The sequence below is a fragment of the Macaca nemestrina genome, chromosome 14 (genome assembly GCF_043159975.1).
Source record: "Macaca nemestrina isolate mMacNem1 chromosome 14, mMacNem.hap1, whole genome shotgun sequence".
NCBI lineage: Eukaryota > Metazoa > Chordata > Mammalia > Primates > Cercopithecidae > Macaca > Macaca nemestrina.
Window position 1 is genome coordinate 72,206,060 of NC_092138.1, and position 12,348 is coordinate 72,218,407.

The window sequence follows — 12,348 nt, forward strand, 5'->3', positions numbered from 1 at the left end:
TCAAAAGCAACCAGTGAGCCTCATGTCTCCTTTACATATTGATCTTGTAGAAGGGGAGGAAGGGGGAAGGGAAGGGAATTAGTTGAATGAAATGGAATTGTGCTCCAGCTGTGTTGCATGCCTTTTTGAATCCTCAAAATAACCCTGGGAAGGATCCTCTTTTTAATTAGGTGGAAAGACACAGACAGGCTAAGTAAATTATTCATGCTTACACAGCTAAAAAGAAGTCAGTGTGATAACAACCTAGTTGCAACTGAATCCAAACCCAGGTGTGTCTGAATCTTTGAACATTGCATAACCCTGATCACCACAGGGTTGGGAGCGTTATCACAATTTTTAGGGTTGAACAGGAATTGAAGGGGCAAGGATTCCTATTTTTGTGGTTTCTAAGTAATCTATTACATAAAAACGTATATGGTAGGGTGCCTTGATAGATAGGTTCCCTGCAAGTGATTAAATTTGTGAACTTTTTTTTTTCTATTTTTGGTCAAGACCAGTTGCCAGCTTCTTCCAAATAAAATAGCAGTAAATCTCCTTGAAATAGATCTTCCATGTCCTGAAAAAAGTTACCTGAGTGGTATCCCTTAGCTAAGCAAGTGTAGGGAGAGTATGTTTTATTTGTTCTGCTATTTCGAGAGCCTTAAGCATCTTATATGGGAAGTGGTTCTCTGTGAGAAAGGGGATTGGTGTGGAGCCACAGATGCTGGGACAAGTCCTAGCCCTGCTCTTCTGAGAACAGTTTGTGCTCTGAGAACTGACAATAGTATGTGGGACCTCAGGGAGCTGGTAACATTTGGCGTACAGGCAGTGATGTATTTACTGGCAAACCGATTTTCCAAAACAAAACAAAACAAAACAAAAACAACTAAAAGCTTTTGTTCTCTCCTCACCATGGCTGATCTAAAGCTACCAACATGACATAAATGAGTGGGAAGAGACACTTGCATTCTGAATCTCCCCCGGAACCACAGGCTCCCAGTGGTGGAAATCTATTAAGGTGTGAGGACTTCTGCGCTGAATGTTCCACTAGGGAAAAGGCTTCCTGGAATGAGAGAGCTCTCAGCTTCTCTGCTATGCCCCAGATCTGATTTTCAAAATCAGCATAGCTAGTGTAGCTAGCATCCACCTCTGCTGTGGAGACACAATTGTCAGTCTCTGCATCTCTGAGCACAGACATAATGCCACTTCAGCATCCTAGGGAGATTCCACTGCAGCCTGAATCTTTACTGCCTCTCCTCCGTGGGACAACTAACTAAATGTCCCATTCTCTCCACCTGAGGGGTAGGGACCAGTGTTCGAGGTGAGAGCACTTTCTGGGAGAACACTTTCCTTGCCCTATTTAGCTGGAGGTCCCCTTCATTGAACTTAATGCTGGTGTGGGCTGCCAACCCTGGAAACCCACTGCCAATGAGGATGATGACTGAGCTGGGCACTTAGTCCAGGCTTAGCATTTCCTATAAGAGCCCTGAAGCTAGTTTCTGTCCAGGAGCTGGAGCAACGAGTCAGGAGGAGGCCAAATGAACTCCTACCCCTCAAACATGCACAGCGATTTCTGGATGCATTGTGGGGAATGGGGCTGCAATCCACTGAAGGAAAAGATAGGATTTTGTCCCCCAAGAAAAGTGATTACAAGATGCCCAGCAAAGATAAATATATTTGTCCCTGTTGCTACAATAGGAAGTTAACAATCTGACAAGATATCTGAACACAAGCAAATGAAAACAGTTCACCTAACACCCATGCAAATTATAAATTTCCTCCCATAAACAAAATGATGAGAAATAACAGCAAAAATGTATATTTTCTTATTTTTGAACTTTCAAAGTTCTAGTTTGGTCTTTGGATCAAAACAAAGATGTTTATAAAAGGCATTTCCTTTTCTTTCCCCACTATGCTCAATTGACTTGCTCTTCCCCTCATAGGGTACCCTGAGTCATTCAGAGAAGAATTAATAGCACTGAGCTGGTGATGAAGCTCCTGTTGGGACATATGGCTTCACAAAGAGAAATACTTTCAGCTAAGTCAGAGAGACAGTTGGACATCTTGAGCAAATCTTGAAAGAGGTAGGGAAGAAAGCAAAAGTTGTTGGGTGGTGCTTGTAAGAAAAAGGCTCACACGATGAGGACCAGCTTCTTGTGGATCTCCAGGTCTCTGACCACAGCACTGAATTCCTCAAAGGATATCTTCCCATCGCCATCCTTGTCCAGGATGAGGATGGTTTTGTCGACCAGCTGCTGGAGCTGCCAGTCCGGCAGGTTGTTGCCCACCATCATCTTCAGCACCTGGAAGAGCTCCCCGTTGGAAATGTAGCCATCTTTATCCATGTCGTAAATGCTAAACGCAAACCTCAACTTCTGCTCCTCGTCGCCCTTGACGCTGAACTGAGAGGTCCCCAGGATGAATTCCTTGAAGTCCACTTCTCCATCGTCGTTGGTGTCGAAGACGTCGATCACTCGCCGCACCAACGGGTTGTGGCGCAGCTCCGGCAGGGACATGAACTCCTCCACGCTCAGAGAGCCTGATTTGTCCAAGTCCAACTTCCGAAACCTCCTGCCCAGCCTTTTAATTTCATCATTGTCAAAGTGGGCGCACATCTCCGCCGGGTAACTGGCCTCGTTTCCCATTGTGGACATCTGGCAACGGCCACGGCTCACAGGGTGGGAGGAGGGCGCAGGGGCGGTGGGCTCGGGCGGGGCGCGTGCCCGGACGGTTGGGCCATGGGGTGAGGGTAGAGGGCTCCTGGGGGCCTTGGTAGAGCAGAAGGGCAGGGGAGCGGAGGGAGGGGCGGCAGGTCAGAGAGGGAGCGGAGAGAGGAGGGAAAGAAGGAGGGAAAAGGGGGCGGAAGGGGAGGTGGGTGCTGTCTGGGCAGGGGTATAGGGAGGAGAGAATGGAGCCTGGGGGTGCCTGGGAGAGGCAGAGGTGGAAAGCTGGGCTGCCCCTTCTCTTTATCCTTCTCTCAAACTCTTGTACCTTTCCATGATAACCCCAATTCCCCTGGCAATTATTTTATCTACTTAATGTCCCCTCCCCCCTTTTTTTATCTGAGAAAGTAAGCGCCGAAGGAGAAGGGGTCACATCTGTATTATTCGCTGCAGTATCCCAGAAGCATAGTGCTTCACAGGCAATATGTGCTTAGTAAATATATGCCGAATGACTGAACTACAACCAAGGACACTGTATACTTGCTTTACAGACCTAGTGTAAGGACGAAACAAGGTGGCACATCAAGGCATTGATATAGTATGTTTTCCATGATTCCGTGGGAGGGGAAGCCAGGCTTGACATCCTTCTGTAACTTTTTCAGGACATAGGATTCAGAGTGTTTGTAAGAGACCAGACCAGAATTTCTCACATGGATCACCTACAGGCACTAACATATTCCGGAGGAATATAAACAATGCTGAATTCAGGGCATTTTTCAAGATGACACAGTTCTCAAGAACACAACTTCCGTTACTCTGTTCCCTCGAATCTATCATCTCATGCCCAAGTCACATCTTTGTTGTTGGTGCCTGGCGGCTATTCTGCAGAATACTTTGGGGGAACGTCTGCAGTCTGCCCAAAGAAACCTTTGTGTGTGTTGAGAGTGACAGTAACCTCTGGATGATCTCACTTTTCTCCTTTTGTTTCAACTAGATTTGTTATTTCTGTTGAAGACTAATCTCACATGCTCCCTCCTATTCCTTCTTCCTTAGGAGCACATCAATCACTCCAAATGCATAAGAAACAAATGCGGTTCAAGAGCAAACAGTTCAAAGGGACTTGGGGAAACCTCAGGCCACTAAATCAAACTGAAAGAGGCAAACACTCCTTCACTTTAAAAAATGTTGGCAAGTTCTGTGTTCTATGGTTCAGCCAAAATATCAGTCTAAAGATAACCATGCTGGAATTAGCAAAACTAAGCCACTGATCACCTCATCATTAGGTCTGGCCATTTTACTTTCCTCTGTAAACAAACGATAATCCATGGATATGTTTTAAAGCCGATTATGGGCATTACACAAATGAAACCCCTTTTCCCAATTAGACTGTGATATTGGAACATGTTTTATTTTACTTATTTGCTTGCTTTTCAGTTATTCAGAGAAATGAGCATGGTACAGTTTGGATATAAACCTACTGAATTTGCAATATTAAGGATACCACCTTAAATTATATTACAAGATGCCTAAAACCAGTGTTAGTCTCTAAATGCTACCAACCACTGTAGCCTGTGTTCTTTCTAAAGCACAAAGACCTTTCTGGACTCTCTGGGGAGATATCCAGGCCCTGCAGGTGTAGTTCTGAAAAAATCAGAAACCTGAGGGGCAAGGACAGAACTGTATCTTTTGGGAATGCAATGGGGCTGGGAGCCTCTAGAATTGTGTTATTGGTCTCATCCTGTGTCTTTGACCACAGTGTAGTCCAGTTTCTTGGCTGCAAGTAAAAGAATCTACCTCTAAGAAGTTTAGCACAAAAGATAATTTGTTGGAAGAATCTCACATAATCTAAAGAAGAGCTGAATGATTCAGTCTTAGGAAGGATGAGGATCCCACTGGGTTTAAGGAAAAATTGGAACCAACGCCTCAGGACCAGTTATGTAATTTGCGGTGTCCTTTGTTTGAAAATGATTAAGAGCTTCAAGATGGCCACAGAAGAACATAAACCAAGTACGGGACCTTAAGTGACTGCATGGGCCACATGCCCATGAAGCTGGCCCTGCAAGGAGTTGGGCCCATTGACCTCTCTGTGCCTTTCACCTCTGCTTCTCTTTCCTTCACTCTCTCCTATGATAAAGCAATTCTTCTACATTGCAGAGGACACAACTAGTGACAGATTCCAAGTTAAGACTTTGGGGATTTTATTATCAGAAAAGACGGACTTTTCCCTGTTCTAGTTAGATGCCCACAAATCCCAGGAGTAGGCTCTGAGTGGTTTCACTTGGGTTGGGTTCCCACCTATGAGCCATCAGACATGGTTTATAACATATGGGAGTTTCCATTTGAACCTCACGGGTGGAGCTGGGGCGGGGGAGTGGGGAAGTGGGGGCTGGGTAGGAAGAGCAGGTACCAAAAGAAGCACATGCTCTTCCTTATAAGAACAGGGGTAATGCTGAGCAGACAGAACAACAGATGGGCATTAGACAGGTCCATTCGTGCTGACTCTATAGGAGAGAGGAAGCGTTTTGAACTCCCTTCAGTTTTGCCAACTGAATGGGCCACAGATCTTGCTATAGCTATAGGCCTCCACCAGCTCATTCATTACTGCCAGGTCCATCTTATTATTTGCTAAAATATCCCTTCACCTCTGTGTAGACAGAATCAGTATCTCACTTGCACACTCTTGTGAGTTTTACAAACTGTGGGTTACAACACACTAGTGAGTGATGAAGTTGGTTTAGTGAGTTACAAGCAACATCAAAAAAATAGAATAGCAGATAATTGAAGAGAAAGTATCATCAGTAAGGGGAAGTACTATTACTTCATAAAGTTGTTTATAAAGTTGTAAAAAGTTTACTTCATAAAGTTGTAAAACTAAATATAGTATATGTATATATGATAAAGGAATACCAGATCATTCTGGGTTTGCAATATGACATATTTTCTTGCTTGGATTATGGTAAAAAATAAAGACAGTCTGACATATACTACAGAACACAGTGTTTTGATATCTTATGTTATAGGCTCATGCCATGAGAATAATTCAACAGCAAAAGCATTTTCATACGGGTTTTTCATTCTCTGTGAGATCAGTATGTGGGGATAAAATAGATGAATCTTGAAATAATAATCTATAGCAGTGCTGTCTAATTATATATGTAGTTTAAAATTTTTAGTGACATTAAAAAGCAAAAAAGTGAATTTTAATAATATATTTATATTAACCCAACATATCCAAAGCATTACCATTTCAACATGTAATCAATATTATCATTTATGAATGAGTTGTTTTACACATTTTTTTACTGTATTTTATTTTTTTGTACATGTCAATTAGAGCTCATAACATTCCCAGTGCTCAGTAACTACATGTGGCCATCATATTGGACATCACAGATCTAGACAGTTTAATGGAAATGGAAAGATTTGGAAGCTAAAATATTTGATGGTTGAATTATTACCCCAATTGACTGAATTAATTAGGTTAACAAGAGGTATTATTAGGTATTATTAATTAGGTATTATAAGGTAGAAAGGATTTAAAATGGGACAACATCAAATCTTAACTGTCCACTTAGGAGCAGTAAGACCTTGGACAAGTCGCTTGATATTAGCTTTCCCATATGAAAAATGGGGCTAATAATATATATTTTGTACAGTTTTATGAGTATTAAAGCTAATGTTAGTCAATATAATAAGTCATTATCATTATTGCTATTATTACTAATTTTATTGTTACTTACCTTGCTAGTAGAGATGAAGTCTTAAAGGATACCAGCCTGCCCTGGACACTTAAGTGTACATGTGGCCACTTAACAACACTCCTCATGTATTGGTTACAGTATGCCACAGGCTGCTCACACACTATACCAGCATAAAAGTTGGCTCCTCCTGTTCAGAACTCTTTAAGGACTGATTACAGACCTTCCATTGCAGTCTTGAGAAACAAAGTAACCAACATCACTGGCCCATCAGGCACTCTTAAGGATTCCTCACTTACATTCTTCTGAGTAATTCCTTGATAGTCATTTAGAAAGAAGGTTCCAGGGTGAAAACTCTTAGTCAGCTGTATTTCCCTATGTGAGTGTGTGGTTAGGAGGTAGCAAAGGGTAAAGGAGAGAGCGTAGGAGGTAAATAGTTGGTTCCAGCCTCAGCTCTTTACCTCGTTAGCTGTGAGCCTTTGAGTGAAGCTATTGCTGTACCAGCCTCAACATACTCAACTGTGAAATGGTGATAATACTTACACCTGCTTTATCTACTGATGTGTTATTGTAAGAATCAGATGAGGTAGTATATATAGAAATGTTACATAAGAAGGTGAAATCTTGTCACAGGAATATAGAATGGTTACACAGACAGTACTGGGAAGGTGGTAACACTTCACTGAAATAATTCAGGTGTACAAGCAGAACCATTCTACTCCATGCTGTAGAGGATGTAACATTATGCTAGATCTGGACTTTTAGTCAATGTGAAGTTGAGTTCTTATTGTTCTACGTTTCACAAACTATGTAGTTCAGCATTATTATGGGACACATTTGTTTCAATTTTCTCTGTAAATTATTCTTAGTAATTTCTATAGAAAACACTATTTGTTACTTTTCTGTTCATCACTGTGGATTGATGTGGACTGTAGGGCATTCACTGAAGCAAGTAAATTAAAAGGGTTGACTAACTGTTTTGGGAGAAACCAGGAGGCTTGATGGCTCTTCTATTTCAGTAAGTCATTTTTTTTCCCCTCAAAAGTTTTCAGATAAAGAAAGATGAGTAGGTCACATGTAAAAATAACTGACATTGGAAAATCAAACTAACGGAAATGGAAATGAGACTTGAGGTTCACATAAGGTTTCATTTTTTCAAGCCAGTCAGGAGACCAGATCACACAGCTGTTCTAGAACCTATATCCTTGACATTTGGTTGGAAGCTCTCACCTTTCTGTAGCATTGCCAGTCACCATATTTAATATCTAAGTGTACTGACGTTCGCCACAGTGTAGACTGTAGAACCACATAGCCTGAGTTTAAACTGTTCCTGAGCATCAGGTTTGTCATCTGTTTGGTTTTCTTTTGTAATACTGAGATGGTGCTTAATGAGTTTTTGGCATGTATGGTTTTAAATCAAAGTTTTGCTATTTAACAACTTTTGTGACCTTGGGCAGAGTTAACTTATCTGAATCTTTTCACTCATCTGTAAAACAAGGATGATGATTACTAACTCAGAGTATCACTTTCAGGATTAAATGAGATAGATTATAAGAAGAAGTAGGCTCAATGCCTATCACATAGTAGGCACAGGAATGGTAGAGATTATAATTATTGCCTACTTTAGGCTTGCCTAAAAACTCAAATAGACTGTATGCATACATACACAGAGATATACTCAGCTATTTATTCGTTTTCTCAGCAAATAATTATTGAGGATCTACTCTGTGAGAAGAATATAATACTGACCTAAAGTGGATGCTTTTCCTGTTGTCCCTGTTCTCCTGGAGCTTACAGTTTTGGTGGGAATATGGACATTAACCAAATTATCATGTCCATAGATGTAAAGGAGCACCTGCCTTGAGTATTACAGATGAGAAGTACATGGTGCTAGGAGAGTTTCGACAACAGGAAACTTTTATTGGGGAAATGATGATTGATCTACAGTCTCAAGAAACAGAAGTTAACTAGATGTTCGGGGAAGGAATGAGTGTTCCAAGTAGAAGAAACTCCATGTGTAAGAGGAACAAAACATGTAGGAGGAACTGAAAGAATGCCAGTGTGACTGGAGTAGGGAGGCCAAGGGAGAGCATGGTATTGGATGAAGTGATAAGATGGTTTGACCGTTCCCCATACACTGAAGAAAAGACAACATTTACTCAATTATTCTTCATAGGGCATCGTTTATTCAATCATGTTTTAACATGTAAAGCATTGGGACATTCAGAGATGGTCTTTGCTCAGAAAACTTGCTGATCACTGAGTGAATTGAGGCATTAAAGAGTTATAATTAATAACACAAGATGGACAACAAAACATGTCAGCAGAGAGGTAAGGGAAAAGAACTACAAGAACTCAGAGAATTGAGAAATTACTTCTTTCTGGGAACAATACAGGAAGACTTTTTTTCTTTTTTCATGAAGTATTTGATCCTGAGAGAGACAAAGGGAACAAGTACCATAATCACAGAAGTGGGAAAGAGTGCAGTTGTAGATATTAGCAAGTTGCTTACAATGGCTGAAGTACTTGAGCAAAGTAGCAGAAGATGAGCTAGACAGAACCAGATGAAGCAGGGTTTTGAATGTTTGGCTAAGACATTCAGTTTCTATCCAGTAGGGAAAGCAGAAGTTTTACCAAAAGAACAACTTAATCAGAATTATATTTTGCAGAGATTAATCTGGCATTGTGGGTAGATTGAACGGGACAAGAGACCAGTATTTGGGAGAGCAGCTAGGAAACAATGACAACTACAAATTCTTGTCTAGAAGAGCCTGAGCTGGGATGAAAGAGGCACTAGAAGTAAAATGTGGAGGGTATTAATTATTTTGCAAGAGCTGTTGTAATGAAGCAGCACAAATGGGGTGGCTTAAACAACAGAAATTCATTGTCCCCTAGTTCTGGAGGCTAGAAGTCTGAAATCAAGGAGTTGGCAGGGTCATGCTCCCTTTGAAACCTATAGAGCAACCCTTCCTTGCCTCTTCCTAGCTCCTGGTGGTTTGTGGTCATCTTTGGCCTTCCTGACTTGCAGATGCATAAATCCAGTCTCTGCCTTCGTCATCACATGGTGCTCTCCCTGAGTGTCTCTGTCTTCGTAGATGGCTTCTTATAAGGATACCAGTCATACTGGAGTCGGGCTTCACTCTTGCTGCAATATGACTGAATCTCAGCTCAACCAATCCTGTCTGCAATGACCCTATTTCCAAACCAGAACACATTCTAAGGTATTGAGAATTAGGACCTCAGAACCTCAATATCTTTTTTTAGGGGACACAGTTCAACCCATAACACTAGGCTGAAGTCTTATTGTATAGAAGGACAGAGGGAAGGAGCTCAGAAGAGGCCCCACATGGGTATGCATTGGCTTCCCTGGCCAGCAAGCCCTAAGCTTTCATGTTGCAGGAAGCCACCTATATTGCATAAGAAGAGGGGCATCTCTATAAAGGCTCCAGGACTCTCCCATGATGTTGCCTTCTCATCCAACACGTCCTGAAATTCTACCAACTCCCACAGCCGCATGGGGAGGAATTGTCCTCAGTTACGCTGGAGGAAGTGTCAGGGCAATTTCTCACATTTTTAGACTTGGTTGTTGCCTTATGTGAGAAAGAAAAAAGATGGTTTTTCCAGTATTTTGTAATAACTTGCATCAGGAGCCACTAGATGGCAATCTTCACACATTTCCATGCTTTCTCTGCTTTCTTCCAGCCGGAATCCTCAGAGCCCAGAAACAACTCCTCTCTGCACAGGGAGTAGAGGTGAGGGAAGAGTCCCATTTCCTGTGATCCCCCACAGACTTTAGTGCATGGAAGTCTAAAAAAATGGAAGGAAGACTGTCTCTCACAATAGTCCTAATCAGTTTGAGCACTGTTCATACCTTTTAGTTGCATAGTAAATAGCATTTCATCAATATTCATGAGTTCGCTGAATTTAACCAGGGAAAAGCAAGATCTCTTAACAGTATGTGGTCTTGGGTATAATTTATGCCCAAGAATCTCTGGTATATAAAAAAGGGGACTCATTCCAAGAGATCTGTTTACTTGGTCATTAGCAAGGGTGAAGGAGACATTTGCTGAAATTAGTTTTCCTTCTCTCAAAATCCAAACTTCTGTCATTTACAGTAGCCAGAGAGCAACAGAGAAGCAGCCCTAATGTTGTGATGATACGGAGGGAGGGGAAAACAAGATTAGAGAATTGTAGGTCTGGGAGCCTAATTTTGAAATACCATTGACTACATGCGAAGACCAAGTTACCACTGTTTCTGTAAAGATCTGTTTTAAGTGCCGCCTAATGGTTTGTATAAAGCATCTTCATATTTTCCCACTCATACTTAGACACTGAGCTGGAGGAAAGAAAGAACACAACGCTACAAAAGTTAGTTAAACCAGCACTTTGAAAAGTAGAAAATTCCAGAATCATGCATTTCTCATTTTGCAATAAAAAATTATTTGATTCTGTAACACACGTAAGCAATAAATAAAAGAGTGTTTATCTTGGAGTTAGAAGATGCTTGTAATGATAAGATGCTTCTGCTTTTTTCGAGATGGGGCCAAGATGGGCCTAGGAGGGTGGGTGCACCAACTGTAATTTCTTGTCTATGCTTATTATTCACCAAATATATATATTTTTTCTGCGTGCATGATTCTGTAATCAGGGAAGGAGGAGGGCACATTTGTCAAGCCAGATGTTTTCCATAAACTATCTCATTAAATGTATTTCACACTTTCAGGCAGGCCCTATTATTATTCCCAGGTTTGGAGGAAGATCTGAAGTTTTGGAAGTTGCACAGCTTGCATAGACACACAGTGATGGAGCTGGGAGTCAAATCCTGGTATGTTGCTTCCAGAGCTGAAATTCTTCTGTATTCTAGACTGCCTTCCATATAAGACTGGAAAAGATGTCCCTGCCTTTGAGGAGGTAATAGGGAAGCTACAAGGCCGAGCGCAGGAAAAGTAAAGGCCCATAATTTACTTGTGGGTCCACCTGTGACTGCATAACAAGTGGGCCAAAGAAAGCAGCCACCTGTAATTTTAGAATTCCTGGGGAAGGGGCACTATTAAGAGGGCATACAATTCTGTCAATCCAGTATGATTGGGTGCAGTATCTTTGAAGGGCAAGGCCAAATTGCATTGCTTATAATTTCATGCCTCAGTGTTTTACTCTGGTTTTGTCTGGAGGGTTCTCCCGCTACAGGGGTTACCTCCTCCAGGAAGCCTGCTCTGTTTCCTCTAGCTCTTCCATGTGTGAATTATGGCCTTGTTTGTGCCACTGCTTACCTTGTATCTTCATCTATTGCTGCCCCTGTGGCGGTGTGGAATTGGGTTTTTTTTCCACAAGTCTCTCTTGAGCTCCTATGAGCTCCCTGCCTTTGAGCTCTGTATTCATCTCTGCATTGGCTGCACCCAGCATGGGACACGCTACATGGGAATTAAACACATGTTTGCTAATGGATGGATAGGAGAAAGGAAGAGAAAGAAAGAAAAGGAAGGAAGGGAAGTGGGGAGAAAGAGAAAGAAAGGGAAGGAAGGGAAGGAATGAAGGAAAGGAAGGAAAGGAAAGACAGGAAACAAAAAGGAAAGGAAGAAAAGAAGCGAAAGAAAGAACGAATGGATTTGGAAATTGTTCTTGTAGCCAGACAGATGAAAATGAGGTCTTTCCGAGACTGGCTTCCCTTTCTTCAGGCCCAGTTTTACTCCACATCATAAAAGAATACACGTACAACTTTGTGCTTCTTCAGGTTTTCAGAACACACTACCTGGATAGGTTCCATCTGACCTTATGCTTGGCTTAAATTACTTAGGCTATTCTAAGGAAAGCACTCAGCTGTCAAGGTGGCTCTTGATATACACGAGTTTTCAATTTAAAGCAATCTACACTCATTAACTCTCCTTGCCTCCCCATAACTTTCATCAGGTTGAATGGCAGACAGTGACATTTTAAATGGAAAAGAGAAGGGGTAGGAATGAGAAAGGGGCAGGAGGGTGTTGAGATGTGGGCTAGCTGTCAAGAGCAGA

General features: G+C 41.7%; 2 protein-coding genes and 1 long non-coding RNA gene across 6 annotated transcripts in view; 1 reads left to right on the top strand and 2 right to left on the bottom strand.

Annotated features, from left to right (window-relative positions):
• Positions 1-12,348, bottom strand: part of LOC105480993 (glutamate ionotropic receptor NMDA type subunit 3A) — a 171,571-nt gene that overhangs the window by 22,329 nt on the left and 136,894 nt on the right. Inside the window, exon 7 of one of the 2 annotated variants that reach the window (XM_024792631.2) lies at positions 8,670-10,147. The exons of the other annotated variant lie outside the window; for it this stretch is intronic. Within the exon in view, the coding sequence (XP_024648399.2) occupies positions 10,133-10,147 (15 nt within the window). The 3' untranslated portion in view covers positions 8,670-10,132. Of the gene's footprint in view, positions 1-8,669; positions 10,148-12,348 lie in introns of those variants that run through there. 2 annotated transcript variants of the gene reach the window in all.
• On the bottom strand, positions 1,635-2,699 carry LOC105480992 (protein phosphatase 3 regulatory subunit B, beta). The gene has a single exon (XM_071078092.1). It carries the CDS (start codon positions 2,631-2,633, stop codon positions 2,112-2,114), a length of 522 nt encoding a protein of 173 aa, XP_070934193.1. The 5' UTR covers positions 2,634-2,699; the 3' UTR covers positions 1,635-2,111.
• The window catches only part of LOC139358181 (uncharacterized), a 41,652-nt gene continuing 37,861 nt past the window's right edge, over positions 8,558-12,348 (top strand). For all 3 annotated transcript variants that reach the window (XR_011612746.1, XR_011612747.1, XR_011612745.1), the window contains exons 1-4: positions 8,558-8,671; positions 9,369-9,561; positions 10,043-10,092; positions 11,064-11,165. This is a non-coding gene — a long non-coding RNA (uncharacterized lncRNA). The remainder of the gene's footprint in view (positions 8,672-9,368; positions 9,562-10,042; positions 10,093-11,063; positions 11,166-12,348) is intronic.